The sequence below is a fragment of the Lathyrus oleraceus genome, chromosome 4 (assembly GCF_024323335.1).
Source record: "Lathyrus oleraceus cultivar Zhongwan6 chromosome 4, CAAS_Psat_ZW6_1.0, whole genome shotgun sequence".
Lineage (NCBI taxonomy): Eukaryota > Viridiplantae > Streptophyta > Magnoliopsida > Fabales > Fabaceae > Lathyrus > Lathyrus oleraceus.
This window is the reverse complement of record NC_066582.1, coordinates 87,077,631-87,096,041: the sequence shown is the minus strand read 5'-3', so window position 1 is coordinate 87,096,041 and position 18,411 is coordinate 87,077,631. Positions and strand designations below refer to the sequence as shown.

Genomic DNA, 18,411 nt, shown 5'->3' with positions numbered 1-18,411 from the left:
AGGAAAACATATTTTTATCTAAATATTTTTATAAATAATGTCAAAACAAAAATAATATTACATTTAAGAAAATATACAATTCATCCAAATATTTTTAGAGATTAATTGAAATACAGTATCAGTTTAAAAGAATTTTACAGAGTCATTTAATTATAACCGTTGAATATTGGGACAATTTTGACTTTTACTTTTAAAATCTATAAAGTAATGCAAATGGATTATGGTAATGAATCGACCATGTAAAACTTTTTGTGCATATTAATTAATCTCATATTTTTATATATAAAAAATTATATTTATATATAAATCAAAATATATATATTTTTAAAAAGTAATAAATTCTTTTATTCTTTTATTTTTTTATTTTTTAAATTTTTATTATATTTTTAAAAAAAATGTGGGTAACATCCCAATATCCGTACCAACTTACTAGTATTCCATTGGTTGATACATAAATTTGTGAGGTGAGATTTAGTGGGACCCTTCATCTAATATTAAAAAGGTACACGTGTGATTACCACGTTGACTGTTCAAAAACCAGTGACCAACCCACCAGTAACTGGAACAAGACGTTGAACTTTTTCTTCCTCTACCGTCCTTTTTCCAAAACAGTTTCTCACACCAAGAACCCACTATGTCCATAAACTTACACTTTCATGCCTTCACCGGCAACCCTCTAAACTCAATTCCCGGTGACCCAATTTCAACCTCCACAGCTCTCGATTCCCTTAACAAACCTTCGCTCTTCTCCTTCCCCGAATTTCAAGGTTCTTTTCCTTTCATAAATGGACAGCCTTTAGCCTCTTCCACGGTTGAGTCGTTTGTGCGCTTGGGTTCATGTGCAACGATGCCGTTTAGTGGACAATCGATGTTTCTGCTATGGTACCTCAACTGTGCACCAACATCAACGTGGAATTGCATTTCGTGGTGGCTACCGATTGGGAAGTTTTCAAAGCAATACAAAACTTGGTTATTACTGGTCAAGTAAGTTAGTTATCTTCTGTTACGATAAATCAGTATGCTATGTTTGGATAAAAATAACTTGTATATGCATAAACTAATTATATAATTAAAAACTTAATTGAACATAACTGCTTACTCAATTACTCATTAGTCCATCCACAAACTAGGGTTTTGAGTTTTCACTATATTAACCCAATAAAAAACCTTAAACCTTGAAACAAACGGCACAATATATATTTTTCATTCTTTCCAATCAAACGGCACTCAAACCTCAAAAAAACCAAACCTTGATCATCCCATAATGTTTTCTCCCAATATTCTCATCTAGCTAATCCTAATTTCCCCCAATATTCTTGTTCTGATCAGTGTTTTGCATTCATCGTTTCATTATTTCATCAACATTGCATGTCACTATTTAGTTCGTCATACAAGTTTTGAATTCTCTCTGAACGTTCATCTCATTCATCTACGATAATCAAATCAAAAACACTCTAAATTTCACTCAATTTGATCATTCTTTCCCGGTTTTATCACTAGCCATGAGTTATTCAGAAAACATTCCAACATTTAAGATGTCACCGCCGCAATTCTCATCCTCCCACAGCGATATCATTCAGTTGACGCCTCAATTCCCGACGAGCAACGAAAGCTTTGAACACAGTCAGCGCTTTGAACACCATCAACGCTTTGAACACAATCAACGTTTTGAACCAAGTTCCGCATTGGATCATTCCCATTCCTTCAAAAGGCCAAGAATGTCTGACAACAGCCACTCCAATACACTGATGAGCCCTCCTCCAAGGATGGATCACCCTCCACCGAACAGACGAACTGGCAACATTTTCTTCAAGACCCGTATCTGTACTAGGTTTGGGTTTGGTAGTTGTAGAAACGGTGAAAATTGTAGCTTTGCTCATGGGGTTGAAGATATAAGGCAGCCACCACCAAACTGGCAGGAGCTTGTCCGTCCTCGCACTGAAGAACAGCCACAATTGGGCGGGAATTGGAATGATGATCAGAAAATCATTCACAAAATGAAGCTTTGCAAGAAGTATTACAATGGTGAGGAATGTCCTTATGGTGATAAGTGTAACTTTCTTCATGAGGATCCTGCAAAGTTTAAGTTTAGGGACGACTCTTGGAAAACAAGAGAGTCCTTTCCAATCAGCATTGGAACTTCTAATAATTTGGAAGGCAGTAGGGCTGGAAGTAAGCCAGAAAGGGGCACTTATTGGAAAACTAAGATATGTCTCAAGTGGATAAATACCAGGAGCTGTCCCTTTGGTGATAACTGTCACTTTGCTCATGGAGATGCAGGTAATAAGATTGATTTTGGTTTTTATCATATAATCCCACCGTTTTGTTTTGTTCAATTATATAAAATCTGTTTTCATTTTTTATTTTCGTGATGATATGTAGAAGCACATTTTCTGTGATATGATGTACAAATTAGTGTTTGAATGTATGTTTGGTTTGGCATAAACTTGACTCTCCTACTTGTTGCCCCTTTGCCTTGTCTCCACAAAAAGTGTCTTCCTTAAGGAGTTGATCATATTAAGTGGAACATGATTTCACCTTTGCTTCTAGCAAAAGCCGGTTCTAGCTGATCATTTGGTGTTTTGATTATACAACAGATGCCGCTTCAGTTTAAAAGTAATGAACACTTGTCTGTATGATTAGTGATTGCTTTTTTTTGCCGTGTCAAATTTCCGTCATAACAACGCCATGGCGCAAAGGATATTGTGCCTGCCGCCGTTCGGCGTGAAACCATATTTTTTTGGCTAATGTTTATATAGCTGATTATTGGCTGGTCCTGCAATCCGTCATCTGCTATTGATAGCACTGCTTTATCTAAGGTTCACATATCAGTGTTATTAAATGGCGTGGCCATGGCAGAATGACGTGACCAGTATTTTCAATAGCGGATTAATAAAATTTTGCTATGCAATAGTGATATAGCACAGGTATAGTCGCCATTTGACAACATTTTGGAATAAATAGCATATCGCTTCGAAGAACAATAGCCGTTGTCCAACTTCCACTATGCTATAGCGGCTATCTAGCAATAAAGGGTGTGGCAGATTTTAACTGCTTGTATAGGGATGCCCGCCACGGCGTTGCCATAGCCTGCAATGGCGTGTTTATATGGTGGAATTTTGGAGTTATGTTATATTTCACTATACGCCATGGACAACACTATTACTCCTTGTACCCTTACAGTTCGTACTTGTACCAGATAATCGTGTATATCCATGTATCTTCTTCTGACTCATGAAGTATTGATTGTTTTGCTATTCAGAGTTACAAGTTCCTGCTGGAGGCATTGAAGCTGAAGCTGCAGTTGCCATAACAAATTCAACAAAAGCCGTCATTCCAGCTTTACTAACAACAGGTTCCTCTGTCAATGATGCACCTACTACCTTACCAGCAAATGTACCTGTTGCGATGGACGAGGAGAAGAAGACCAAGAAGGAATTACTTTGGAAGAAATTAAACAAGATCAACCATATTTATGGCGATTGGATTTGATGATTTACCTCTCTATTGTCCCACATTTGGATAAGCATTCTTTTCGGCTGACAAATGATTTTGGAAACATGGTTATTGGTGATGGTGGTCAATTCATATAATTACCTTTTATTGCTTCTTTTTACCAGTAATTAGTACAGTTTTATGGTGTATCACTAGTGAATTTTCAGTCTGAGTGGTGTTTTAATGAATTCACCAACTTTCTGTGGAATTGTGGGTTGGGTGAACATCCGTCAAATTTCTGAAGAAATGTCCAACTTTAAATAGGTTATATCATATATGCTGTTTAGTTACATTGATATATGGAAATGTGATTAGCTTTATATGTGTCTTATATATTTCATATCTTACCTTGGTTTGTTTCAGATTAACATTTAAATTTTACTTCGCCGATGAAACATGTACTCAACATGAGTGCAATGAAACCTACACGTATGAGAGTTTCCCCCCTATAATATAAAAATAGGTGGTGGAGATGCTACTTGTGACACAATGTGGTTAAGTAAACTATGTTTTATTAATAGAAACTCTACCATCAGTTCATAGTTCAATTCATGTTAAGGAAACTATGTATGCAGGTCATTAGCAATGGATATCCTACAAGATGGGAAACTTTGGGTATATTGGGGTTATGGATTCTAGTGTGGATATCATAATTGTCTTCCTACAATAAATCAACTCAAAATCAAGGTGTTTTCCCCTTTGCGTCCTCTGTGGATCACGATTGTCTTTCTTAATGAAGTATTTCACATATTTTTTCAGAGTTAGTTAAAAAAACCTGTAATTTCAAAACACCTTAATTATGAGTCCCTAAGTGTGTCCTTTTTAACATTGTTAGTCACACAAAAAAAACTCAAATTTCACAACATCTTAATTAAGGACCCTAATTCAGTGTATCTCTTTTTTTTTCTGCCGCAATATGGGAAACATTTTATTTTATAAAAATAAGTAAAAAAATTGGAAAATTTTTCAATACGAACAATTTTTTCTTCTTAAAAAAAATGTTTTTACAGAAAAAAGAATATATTCTTCTTTAAAAAATTAAAATTTCCCCCAAAACCTTCTATTATTTTTGCAAAAAAATTGTTCTTTTTCAAAAATAAAGAAAAACTATTTAATTTTTTCTTGAGAAAAACTATTTTAATTTTGAGAGAAAAAGTTGAGGTCTTATGATCAAATTTGATTTTGGAGACTTTTTTCTATGGTATTTATTTAAGGGGACTGTTGTTTGCATTTAGCAGTGAAGATCATAATGCAGAAGTTAACATCTGAACGCTCTCATACACACCAAAATACTTCGTAAGTAAGTTATTTTTATTTTGGCAAAAAGATGATACTGAAGTTAACCCACGTATTAATGGAAGGGTGAGTCGTAGGTTAAGTTCCAGGCTAACTCATATACCACATTTTGATCTCATGATAGTGTGTGTATTTCACTACTAAATGGATATTACGGAAGTTAAGTTACATGTTAACCTTCATGACGATAAACTCCTCATGGATAATATTTTTGTTATAAATTTGACATATTTTGATAAATCTTATATTTTAAGTCATTTATACAAACTATACATCATTTTTATTCAATTAAGTCATGCACTTATGCAATTCAATTAAAATACCACAGATTAAGTCAAAATACAAATCAAAATACAAAGAAAAAGTCAGTTAGTGGGTATATTTGACCCCTTAGTTCCTCCTAAGCTTCATGTACTGCAAGACATTTTGTACCTCAGTTATCATGGCCTTTACAGCCGTCCTCCCGGAAGTGCCTTCCTGAAACTCTCCTTTTTCTATATACTCGCTCGCCTAATAGCCACAATATGCTGACATGCAGGTAACACGTTAACAACAATGGTTCGCCCTAGCATGTTTCTCTACTAACACCTCTTGATAAGTTGATCTAGGTGGCTCCCCCTCTACATCTGGTGTCAAATAAGGGTTTGAAACTCTAAATACCATTGATACCAGAATTTGATGTAAGTCTTTTAGTAGAACTTGAGAGTGATCTTGTAGTTCTTGAACTGAGTATAAAAGCAATTAAACTGAGTATAAAAACAATTTGCTCAACCTGATTCTCTAGGTTTTTCACGTTGACACCTTGAGATTGAAATTGATTATTTGTCTCTTGAATAAATGATTTAAGAATAGATTCTAACATGTTGTTTTCTTGTGAAGCTATCACATTATTTGGTATAGTAAAACCATGTGGAATTTGTGGTACTTGGGACTTCAATTGATTTTGGTTGTTATTTCAGGAGAATTTTGGATGATTACGACATCTAAGATTGTATGTGTTGATGTGTTGTACTTTTAATTTCCCACAAAATTCATATAAATAGGATTTGCGAACATTCCTCAAATAGGTGAGATCTTCCACGATAAACACATGCAACTTATCTGACATTACTCACAACGGACTAAATATTAATAATTTTTACGGATTCATCTTTTGATTAGCAAATTTACTATTTTCAATTGTCATAACATTGTTTTGCATTATGTTGAATAAAAATAGTTAATTTTTTCTATTACCTAATAACTTATATTATATAATAAATTATTGTGATTAGTAAGTTTTTAAATTATTGTGATCAGTAATTTTTTTTAGTTGTAATATTAAAATACATATATAAGTATGTTATTAAAAGCATTTTTAACACTATAAAATTCTATATAAAAGTATAAAATTATAAAATTTCATATTTTGGCCATATATTAATGATATCACTTTTTGACGAAAATAACCAAATCAAATAAATTATCATTTTTGACAAATTTTATTTAACTTTTTTACATGTACATTTATTATATACATTAACTTTATACATAAAATGTATTTGTTGATATATAAGAAATACTAAAAATTTATAAACCTCTTTAAAAAAAGTAAAATTTGCATACATAATCGATATAATTTTCGAACATTGGAGATATATTCAATGAGTACGAATCATACCATATCAAAAAGTAAAAAGTTACTAATACCTTAAAAATACCCGACTAAAGTTATATTATTAATCCATATCAGTAACATAAAAGTTGTACTTGATTCAAAACGACCAACATAACATTCAATATAAGTTAAGTTACATATCCCAAATAATTTGACTTTCCATTTTCATTCAAGTTAAAAAAAAAACACAAAAAAAAACATCAATACCATCATGTTAATAACCACATCAGATAATAGCACCAACATCTAATTTTTAAGACATACCCACACATCAACTCTTCCTCAAAATTATATACATGTAGGGGGAAAACATCGCATTCTTAACACCAATGTATTGTTGAATTGTAATTCCTTGTGTCGAAGTAGGTTGTTCGACAGAGCAAGAAAGTGTCGAACCACGTAGTATGTTGAGTTGTATTAGTGTGTCGAAATGTCGAAGCATGTTGCTTCACACATAATTTCGACTTAGGTCTATTTTAGTAGTGTTAGTTATTTTGGGTTTTTATAGTTTTGAGCTTTCCCTTGAGGTCCAAGTTAACCTAAATCTATAAATAGAGGGAGTAACCCTTATTTTTTGTAATGAAGTGAATAGAGTATTCATAACATTGTATTCACAGTATTTTGCAGTTGTAAAGTGAATAAAAAAATTTCAGAAGTTTGTGGGCAGAGAGAAACTCTACAAAATTTAATTCTTCTTCTCCTTCATCGTTCTTTACACTCTTTGTTTCTCCATTGTTCTTTTCTTTCATTATTATTGTGTGGATGATAACAATCTTGTTCATCAAGATTGATTAAAATTCTCCATAGGTTTTGATGTATTTCCAACATCTGGTATCAGAGTCTGGTTTAAATCGATTCGTGGGAAGAAAATCACCATGGCAACGAATCATCCAAACAGACATTTTTCAGCAAATCTTCTGATTCTCAAGAACAACAATTGTGAGAATTGGTGTAAGCAGATAAAGGTTGTGTTATGTTATCAGGACTTTGGGATCTTGTGAAGGAATGAGTAACAACGCTTGTAGAAAACGTGACAGATCAATAAAAGGTTGCACATAAATAATTGAAGAAGAAAGACTATAAAGCTCTATTTATAATCCATCAATGTGTTAATGCAAAAAACTTTGAAAAGGTTAGTGATGCAGAGTCAGTGAAAGAAGCATGGGAAATTCTGGATAAATCATTTGGAGGCGCGGAGAAGGTGAAAGAGGTGAAGTTACAAACTCACAAAAAAACATATGAATTACTTCAGATGAAAGACAATGAAAGCATAATTGATTTTCTCACAAAGGTTACGAAACTAGTGAATCAAATGAAGGTATGTGGAGAAGTGTTGACATTAAGATCTGTTGTTGGAAAGATCTTGAGGTCGTTGGCCCCAAAGTTCGACCACATGGTAGTAGTCATAGAAGAGTCGAAAGATTTATCAAAAATGACAAAGGAAAAGATTCAAGGGACGCTTGAATCTCATGAACAAAGAATGGCTGAAAGAAGAGTTGCAGGAAAGTCAAGAGTGATATGGCTTTGTGGGCTCAATCAATAAAAGAAAGAAAAGGCAAAGGAAGCTGGAATGGCAACAAAGGACGAGGAGGTTACAGCAATTCGACTGGTCGAAATCAGCAAGAAGGAAACTGGTTGTATCAGAGAAAACCTTGGAACCAAGGCAACCAAAGAGCCGGTGTTGCAGGTAGAGGAGTAGGTGGTGGTCAAAAGTCAAACAAGAACCACATTCGGTATTACAATTCTCAAAGGTATTTTCATTATTCTAGTGATTGTCCAAAAAAGCAAAAGAATCAAGAAACTTATGCAAAGCTGGCAAAACATGAAGAAGAAGACATGTTGCTGAGGGTTACAACAAGAAAAGAAGAGAGATTCAAAGACCAGTGGTACTTGGACTCAGGATGCTCACCACACATGTCTGGAATAAAATATTGGTTTGTCAACATAAAACCCTCAATGAAGAACATGGTGAAATTTGTAAATGATAACACTCTAGCAGCTGAAGGTGTTGGTGATGTTCTGATTATGAGAAAAGATGGCAAGAGGTCAGTAGTTTCAAATATGTTGTACATACCAGGCATGAAGAGTAATTTGCTCAGCATAGGGCAGTTAGTCGAAAAGAACTACAGAGTGTCGATCAAAGACAAGATGATGAGAGTTCTCGACTCAAATGGAAGGTTGATCTTAAAGGCTCTAATGTCTCAAAATAGAACCTTCAAGATAAATGTGATGGAGCATAAGTGCCTTGCAACAGTAGCCAGCAGATATGAGTGGATATGGCATTAAGACTTGACCATCTCAATTTCAAAGACATCAGAGATTTGAAGAGAACAAATATGGTTTCAGAATTACCAGAAATCGACATTCTAAATGAAGTGTGTGAAGAATGTGTGCAGGCGAAACATCATAAGAACAACTTCAGTAAGGATGCATGAAGCATGTCGAAGGCAATTCTTGAATTCATATACTCTGATGTGTGTGATCCTCTCCAGATGGATTCAATTGGAGGTAACAAATACTTTGTTACATTCATAGATGATTTCAATCAAAAACGGTGGTCTTATCTGATGAAGAAGAAAAGTGAAGTGATTGAGGTATTTTCCAAGTTTAAATTTATGGTCGAAAGACAGAGCGGTCGAAAGATAAAGATTTTGAAGACTGATGGTGGTGGAGAATATGTGTCAAAATATTTCGATGCATTATGTGTGAAAGAAGGGATTGTGCATGAGGTGGTGCCACCCTACACCCCACAGCATAATGGAGTCGTAGAAAGGAAGAATATAACCATTATGATTATGGTTAGAAGTATGTTGAGAGGAAAGCATTTACCCAAAGAATTATGGGGAGAAGCTGTGTCGACTGCGACATATATCCTGAACAGATGTCCGACGAAGAAGCTAGAAGGAATCACTCCCGAAGAATGTTCGTCTGGTGTCAAGCCTAGCTTGAGTCATTTGAAGGTGTTTGGATATATAACACATAGACATGTGTCAGATCAGTTGAGAAGAAAACTTGATGACAAGCCGAATCAGATGATCCTGATAGGATGTCATTCGACTGGAGGATACAAGTTGTTCGACCCAGTGAATAAGCAAGTGGTGATCAGCAGAGATGTGATCATAGATGAGCTTAAGGAGTGGGATTGGACTAAAGAATGTCAAGAAAGATTCAGTAAGAATATTTTATGATGAACCGGCCAATGAAGTTGAAAGAGAAGTTCGACAGGAAGAAGTCAGACGTGAAGCAGGTCCAAGCAGACCTCAAAGAACAAGACACAAGCCTGCAAGGTTGCAAGAATGTGTGATTACATCAAATAATGTGGTCAATGAAGAAGTTGAGTTGGTACATTATGCTTTCTACGCAAATGTCGAACCTGTCAATGTAGCTGAGGCATTGAAAGATTCAAAGTGGATGAAAGCAATGGGCAAAGAACTGAAGTCAATCGAAGTCAACAACACTTGGTCACTTGTCGAATTGCCCCAAGACAAGAAGGTGACCGATGTGAAGTGGGTATACAAGGTGAAGTTGAATCCCAAAGGAGAAGTGACTCGACACAATGCGAGACTTGTGGAGAAAGGATTTCTTCAGAAAGAAGGAATCGACTTCGATGAAGTTTTTGCACATGTTGCTAGGATCGAAACAATCAGGTTGGTTGATGGTCTAACAAACATGAACAACTGGCAGATGTGTCCGATGGATATGAAATATACATTCCTGAATGGACCCTTAGAAGAAGAAGTTTATGTTGCACGACCAGTTAGATTTGTGATACAAGGTGAAGAAAGAAAGGTGTATAGGTTGCATAAAGTCTTGTACGGACTTAAACAAGCTTCAAGAGCTTGGAACAAGAAGATAAATGACTTTCTAAGGGAGAAGGAATTTGTAAAGTGCAAATGTAAACATGGAGTATATGTAAGAAGAAGCAAGAGTGAATTTCTTATACTATGCCTATATGTCGATGACCTGTTGATAACAGGTAGCTTCAAGAAGGAGATCGAAGACTTCAAAGGTGATCTCAACAAGGAATTCAAAATGTCATATCTAGTGGATATTTCATATTTCCTTGGCATCGAATTCTACAAGAGTGGTAGAGGTTTGATGATGCACCAAATAAGGTATGCAGGCAAAATAATCAAGAGATTTGAGATGCAAGATTGCAACCCAACTTCGACTCCAACTGAGCCCAGATTACAACTATCGAAAGATTCAAATGAAGATGGTGTCGACCCAACCCAATATAGAATACTTATTGGGTCACTTCGATACCTTTGTCATACAAGACCTGACTTAACATACATTGTAGGTATGGTGAGTAGGTTCATGCAGAAGTCAAAGGTATCACATCTAGCAGCGACGAAGAGGATACTAAGGTATCTGAAAGGAACTCTCGACTATGGAATTTTGTTTCCTGCAGCTGATGAAGGAAAATAATACAAATTAGTGGGATACACCGACTCAAGTTGGTGTAGTGATGCTGAGGATCGGAAATCCACAGTTGGCTATGTGTTTATGCTAGATGGTGCACCAGTTGCTTGAAGTTCAAAAAAGGAACCGGTAGTGGCATTATCGTCGTGTAAAGCAGAATACATAGTTTCTTCTCTTTGTGCATGTCAAGCAACGTGGGTGGTGAATTTGGTAGAAGAGATAACAACGAAGAATCATGGAGCAATTACCATGAAGATCGACAACATGTCAGCTATCAATGTGGCGAAGAATCCGATAGCACATAGTCGAAACAAGCACATCGAGATGAGGTTTCATTATCTTCGAGAACAGGTAGCAGATGGGAAGATGAATGTGGAACACTGCAGAACTGAGAATCAGATTGCAGACATCATGACGAAGGAAGTGCAGGTCGAAGTGTTCAGAAGACTAAGAGCTATGATGAATGTAGATAGCTTAGACACAATGAATTAGATGGTGTGTTGAATTGTAATTCCTTGTGTCGAAGTAGGTTGCTCGACAGAGCAAGGAAGTGTCGAACCACGTAGTATGTTGAGTTGTGTTAGTGTGTCGAAGCATGTTACTTCACATAGAATTTCGACTTAGGTCTATTTTAGTAGTGTTAGCTATTTTGGGCTTTTATAGTTTTGGACTTTGACTTGAGGTCCAAGTTAACCTAAATCTATAAATAGAGGGAGTAACACTTGTTTTTTGTAATGAAGTGAATAGAGTATTCATAATATTGTATTCACAGTATTTTGCAGTTGTAAAGTGAATAAGAAGTTTTCCACAGTTTATTGGCAAAGAGAAACTCTGCAGAATTTAATCATTCTTCTCCTTCATCATTATTTACACTCTTTTTTTCTCCATTGTTCTTTTCTTTCATTGTTATTGTGTGGGTGATAACAATCTTGTTCATTAAGATTGATTGAAAATCTCCATAGATTTTGGTGGATTTCCAACACATATCACCATCACAAAAATTCTTACTTTGCACAAACTCATACCATCCTCGAGAAATGTACTTCTCATCTTTGTTATGCATGTTCTTTTGTGTTGCTGTGTGAATCACACATTTGAAAATTTTATTAGCTTTAAGATTAAAAATGTTGATATCTTTTTTATATCTTCCGGAGTAATTTTTTACTATTGTTCTAAGAAAATGCTGCAAAAAAATTACAAATGCATTGACCTGAAAGTTATTAAAATCGTAAGAATAAAAGAATAAGTAGTTTGCGCATACAAACTTACCAACACATTTCGCTTTGTTGTTTGCATTTACTAGGCTGGTCTCCCATATATATTGGTCGTTCCCAATGTAGTTTTCTTCATCAACTTCATTCAAAATATTTCCATCCCAAACCGTTTATTTTCTTCCATTATTATTCACAGATTTACCGTCAACATAATTTATCTTTGCAACAAAATTTTCTAACTTAAATCATTTTTTTAATCGTTTCCTTCACAAGCCTCGACTACCTATCTCAACAATTTTAGGCCTTTTGTCATCTTCTTTAATAGCTTTCATAATATATTTTTTTGCCTTTTTCAAAGGCAAAATTACAATCTCAACATCATCGGCAACTTTAGCGATATTGTCGGTTTTCTCCCGTATTACCATGGCCAACCTTCTTATGAACTCTTTTTTTAAACTACTCATTTGCAACATTCTCCCCATTGTGTCATTGTGTTCATTGTGTTCTTTCTACTGAATAATAGCAAGTTGAGAACGATGAAAACAAAATCCTAATTTTCTGGGGTTACCAATGATACAATTAGATATATTTAGTAGGCCAATGATATACAAAGATGGAAATTTGTGGGGCAAAAGCCTTGAGGCCGTAAATCAATTAATAATTTAATTGCTAGAAATTATAATATTATCAATTATTTACTTATTCAATAAATCAATTAATAAATTAATTGCTAGCAATTATAATTTATTAATTATTTATTTGATTTAATAAATTAAATAATACTTTAATTATTAACTATTACAATATTATATCAATATGTTTAATTATATTTTACATCAATACTAATTTTAATTGTGATTTTAAATTAATATAAAGGTATATTATATCAATATAACTAATTTTATTATCTTTATAAATTAAACGAATCTCATTAATGATTACCTATATTTTGTACATTTTAATTTATTACTACCAATTAATAAATCATAAAAATTTGATTTTCAATATTATAGATAAAATTTATCTGATTTTTCATTTCATTAATATGTAGTGGGACCCAAGACTAAAAAGGTGCACGTGTCCTTACCATATACACGGACCCTTCCTTCCCAATTGCACTTTTTGAAAACACCACGTTCAGCTTCTTCCTCTACAATCCTTTTTCCATAACAGTTTCTCAAACCGAACCTTTCTTATTTTTCTTCTGTAAACTTCGTCCATCACAAACCGCTATGTCCATAAACTTACAATTCCATGCCTTCGCCGGGAACCCTCTAAACTCAATTCCCGCCGGTCCACTTTCACCCTCCGCGGCTCTCAAATCCCTCAACGCAATAATTCTACAAAACGATCACTCTTCTCCTTCTCCCAATTTCAAGGTCCTTCCTTTCAGAAACGGAAGTCCTTTAGCCTCTTCCGCGGTTGACTCCGGTGACTCACCGCCGATTTGGCATCTGGCTTGGATCAGTTTGGACGATCTTAAAGGTATCTTCGAAAGTTCAGGTGCCCAGCTTAATGGAGACTCATTGGTGTACTTGGGTTCGCGTGCAGAGGACGACGCCATTTACTGGGCAATCGATGTTTCCGCTAAGGTACCTCAATTGGGTGCCAATGCCAACGTGGAATTGCGTTTCGTGGAGCTCCGAACTCTCATGGTGGCCACCGATTGGGAAGATTTCAAAGCAATGGAAAACCTAGCTATTGCTGGTCAAGTAAGTTAGGTATTTTGCTTCTCTTTTATCAAATTATTGTGATTTAGTTTAGTCTATGAATGTCAATGCAACTTCCTAATTATTACTGGTTTCGCCTGGACAGGCCAAGGCGCTGCTAGAGTGGCATAATATTTCCCAATTCTGTGGACATTGTGGACAGAAAACTGTCTCAGTGGAAGCCGGGAGACGGAAGCAATGTTCAAATGATTCTTGCAAGAAAAGGATATATCCTCGTGTTGACCCGGTTCGTTGTTTTTTGTTCTGTCTTGAATTTTATGAATGGTATGGTCATCATCAATGTTTTGCTTGCTTTATTTGTGTTCTAGGTGGTAATTATGCTTGTAATTGATAGAGAGAATGACCGGGTCCTCTTGGGTACACGACCGAAGGTTATTTCTCGAGTGTGGAGCTGCTTAGCCGGTTTTGCGGAGGTGCATGTTTTGAGCATTTTTAAGACATCCTCGTTTTTTAGGGACTCGAGAATTTCCTTGTTGTGTACTTGTTTTAGTCTTTTGTCTTTTCACTTTATCCATGTATATAGATTTCTTATTAGTTTGTATCATCTTGTTGAATCTAGCAAGGAGAAAGCTTGGAGGAAGCTGTAAGAAGAGAAACTTGGGAAGAGAGTGGTATTGAAGTGGGAGAAGTTGTATATCACAGCTCTCAGCCATGGCCTAGTATGGTTTATGCTACATCGCTATACATTAGTTTTAACCCTATGTTTTCGTAATTTTATTATTTCTCTGTGTTTGCTTTTGAGAGACATGTGATTGTGGAGTTGAGTTAACATTGTGATAGAAAATCCTGAACAATTCCATACAGTTAGATGAGTTAACACAGTATAGGTTAACATAGTTAAATGTCATGATGAATCAACACAATTAGATGTGTATTATACTATTTTTCTTGTTGAATTTATCAATATATTTTTCCCTCTTCTTGTTTATTAATGTTATCATTTCTATCTTGCCTATGTTGCTAGTTGGTTCAAATAGCATTCCATGCCAGCTGATGGTTGGGTTCTTCGCATATGCAAAATCCCGCGAAATAACTGTGGACAAGACAGAGTTAGAAGGTACAATAACCTCCATTGTTTAATCACACTCCCCTATTTACCATCTAATCCTTCATTTTTTTCCTTTATTTACAAAAACGACTTCAAGTAATGAGTTAACTTGTAAAAAAATTATTTATAAGTGAGGCAGAGTTACATACATTATGTGTATGATTGTGGAATGCTGAATTCTGGGCTACACTCATGAGGTGTTTGCAAGTATTTTCTTTTAGTTATGTACTTATGCAGATTATTTTATTTTATTTTCGCACGGCAGATTCCCATATCCTTTGCATTTGTTTATAGTCTGATTTTGCAATTTTCTTATCTAGATGTTAAGTGGTTCAGTAGAGAAGACGTACGAAAATCATTAACGTTGGCTGAATATAGAAAAGCCCAAAGAACAGCAGCATCAAAGGTAGAACAAATCTGCAAGGGAGTAGAAAAGAGTAGGAGCTTGGCTGGAGATTTCAACGTGGAAAGTGGTGAATTTGCTCCAATATTTGTTCCCGGACCTTTTGCGATAGCCCATCACCTTATTTCCTCTTGGGCCTTCTCAGATCAAAAAGTCCACTAAATGGTGTTGATGCATTTCAAAGAATGCTATTCAGTCCATATTTACCAAAATAAAACCTATTGATTCCATGACAATTCTTGTGGGTGGCTGAAATTCTTTTTCCAATGGGAATAAAGATATCTAATTAGTGTTATGGATCATTTTTCTCTTGACGTAAAGTTGTCATTAAACTGATTGTACATTACACTCCTCATTTTGGAGACTTTCACTATTTCACACTATTTTTTCATGTACATCTCATTATTGGAGACTACACTCAACATTATCCAGATTTTTCATTATTGGCGAATGATGTAGTATTTCAGAGTTTATGTCATTCTGCTATATCTAAGAAATACTGAAGAACATGATGTCTCTCCATCAGAGAATGATTTCATGAGAAATTGGTACTTAAATCTGCCAAACTCTGCAACACTTTCAAATGCTTAGTGACCTCAAAGGACGGAGTTCAAAAAAAAAATCTTCCGAGATGGTTGTAAAATTGTCATTACTGTCATTTAAATTAAGTAATATTATTTTTCTTCATTTTTAGAAAAAAAATCAGAATAAACACATGCACACTACACCTATCATGTTATTCTTGCAGGTGATGCAAAACCCAATTTCCACTACACCTATCATATTACATAGCAATTTGTTTATTGTTCTAAGAAAGTATCCCTTGCGAGTGTTGTAACAAGTGCAACAGGTACAGGAACGTTGGATCAAAGGAAAAGAAAAATTAACTTCAATGTAACGATTTTGTAGTTGTTGCACTGTGTAGACTACTACTTTGAATCCAACTCTTCAAGTGTTTACATGGTCCTCTCCTGCCTCTGCAGCAGAAAAAGACAATAGTCGCTGTGCAGAGAGAGGGTAGAGAATATGGACATATGATTTTGGTGATAGGTCTATTGGACAGTATTTGAGCCCACTCACATGGAGATGCTTTTTTTTTTTTACAGAAATGGTCCAATTATTATGCCAAAATTTTTGGGAGAAAAGAAATACTAAAATCATTTCCCAGGTACCTTTGATGTTGTTTCTGCCCAATTTATAATTGATCTAGCCAATGCATCCATTGGATCTATACATTTCCTAAGAATAGGATCATTGTGAGGGAGAATCCCTACCAAATCATCAGATGCCAGAATCACCACATTCACTCCCCTTACCAAAAGAACATGTATTGCAATTCTCAGCAAATTCCTTGCCCCTTCTATGTCCTTTCTCTGCAAAGCCTCCACTGCAGGAATTAGTATGTGTTCCTCGGTCTCTTTGTCTAGCAATACTACTTCAAAACCCTGCAAAACAAAAACTTAAAGCTACAAATAATACTAACCTTGCAAAGTATTTGGATTACTCATTGACATAAGAGAAAGAAAACAACATCTGAAATACCTGACTTTGAAGCTTTTCCTTGTAATAACAAACTACGAAGGATGAATCTGTAGTGAGGAGTCCAATCCTCACGGTATTGGCAGCATGCATCGGCTTCATCTTAGCATTCTTGAGTTCCATGGCCACACAGTCACCAACATGAAGAAAAGGTAGAGAACTGTCTTGTGAAATTTCACTGTGCCAAGCATGTGACAGATGACAAGGCAAGGCCAAACCGCGAGCTCCAGATTGATGAAGAATGTCTCTCTTGTGCCGCAAATTCTGAATCATCAGCTCTTGATTCAATTTGATGTGGTCCATTCTGTTCCTCGTAGAAGGAAAAGAATCGTGTAACGAAAGCGCCTTGCTCAACACAGGATCACTGCAGACAACAAAAGGTGGACATTGTTTACCATTCCTTGAACCCCAACAAGCTAGTTTTTCTAAGAAAACAAGAGTTGATAAAACTGATACTCCTCCTATAACACCAATAGTGTTTTGTTGGCTTAACATTAAGCAAGAATTGGATGATCTTGGTTCCTCAAAGTTTCCACTATCATCAGTAAGCAAAACTGAAGATATACTCGAATTCGACGATCTTGTTCTGTATTGAGTAGTATTAGTTCTGTTTCTAAAGACAACACCAACCAGAAATGAAGGATGATTCAGTGTTTGTATGGACATCACTATGCTCCTATTTACCATGTCTAACAACCAAGTTTATATAAGATGTTTTCATTTCCTGAATGATTCTTGAATATCTATATATATGTTGTTTTTTCCACCAGTCTTGTAATCTCCACCAGTGAAAAGTTAACAGGTGCACATGAAAGTTTTACATCAACACAGCACTAAAATCCAGAACTGTTGATGGGGATTTGATGGGTTTGAGTGCTAGGCTTCCAGTGAACTGTGAACAGGTACACTAGCTGACATCAGTTTAGATTCCCCTTAACAGGATCTCTGACAAAAGGGTGCTGCTCGGTAACAAACAAAAGATTGCTTCTTCTAACAATGACACCAAAACATGTTGTGTATACGTCTTCAATCTGATGTGTTGATGTTATTTAGTACCAAAATATAATGCTTCACTTTTACATAATGTAGCACCTAAAATGCAGAAAGGTATGTGAGTAAGAAAGTAATCCTCCATTACTGTCAAAACCTTAACATAATTGTCCTATATGTTTTTCAGAGGTTGCTGTCTAGATTTATAATTGTTATATGTGAAATGTTAATTATTAATTGTCTCTAAGGGTCAAGGAACTACTATTGTATATCTTTTAGAAGATAGTGGTCCGTTCATGATTTTTTTTTGTTAACTTGTGATATGTCACTACGATTTGTTTGTTTGTCGTACTGAATTATTAGAAACCATTTTGTTTCTTTCCTTAGTTTTTTTTGTTTCATGTACAGTAGCCCCATCAAATAACTTTTGTTTTTGTTTTTGTTTATACAAAAATTACAAAATGGGAGGCTTACTTGTCTTGTGCTCAGTAGTTGTTCTTGTCCCCACTTCGCATTACTCCTATATATTAGTATTTGCTAACCATGCTCGCCAATAATATATTCAGCAATCTATTCTTACCTCCATTTTGCACACCAATACTTACACCGTATAT

The 18,411-nt window shown here is 35.2% G+C and overlaps 3 protein-coding genes across 4 annotated transcripts; 2 read left to right on the top strand and 1 right to left on the bottom strand.

The window, feature by feature from the left end:
- Positions 1-538: 538 nt before the first annotated feature.
- On the top strand, positions 539-3,815 carry LOC127073579 (zinc finger CCCH domain-containing protein 39). 2 transcript variants are annotated; one of them, XM_051014753.1, is made up of 3 exons: positions 539-984; positions 1,568-2,280; positions 3,263-3,815. In XM_051014753.1, exons 1-3 carry the CDS (start codon positions 635-637, stop codon positions 3,490-3,492), a joined length of 1,293 nt encoding a protein of 430 aa, XP_050870710.1. In that variant the 5' UTR covers positions 539-634; the 3' UTR covers positions 3,493-3,815. The 2 variants fall into 2 exon arrangements, with proteins under 2 accessions (XP_050870710.1, XP_050870711.1); XM_051014754.1 differs by having other exon boundaries at positions 842-984; positions 1,501-2,280.
- Positions 3,816-13,191: 9,376 nt separating this feature from the next.
- Positions 13,192-15,719, top strand: LOC127073577 (nudix hydrolase 19, chloroplastic). The gene is made up of 6 exons (XM_051014750.1): positions 13,192-13,799; positions 13,903-14,043; positions 14,126-14,230; positions 14,377-14,476; positions 14,782-14,874; positions 15,186-15,719. Exons 1-6 carry the CDS (start codon positions 13,320-13,322, stop codon positions 15,428-15,430), a joined length of 1,164 nt encoding a protein of 387 aa, XP_050870707.1. The 5' UTR covers positions 13,192-13,319; the 3' UTR covers positions 15,431-15,719.
- A 298-nt stretch (positions 15,720-16,017) lies between these two features.
- Positions 16,018-18,053, bottom strand: LOC127073578 (uncharacterized). The gene is made up of 2 exons (XM_051014752.1): positions 16,811-18,053; positions 16,018-16,713 (listed from the first exon to the last, which is right to left on the bottom strand). Exons 1-2 carry the CDS (start codon positions 17,492-17,494, stop codon positions 16,426-16,428), a joined length of 972 nt encoding a protein of 323 aa, XP_050870709.1. The 5' UTR covers positions 17,495-18,053; the 3' UTR covers positions 16,018-16,425.
- Positions 18,054-18,411: the final 358 nt, after the last annotated feature.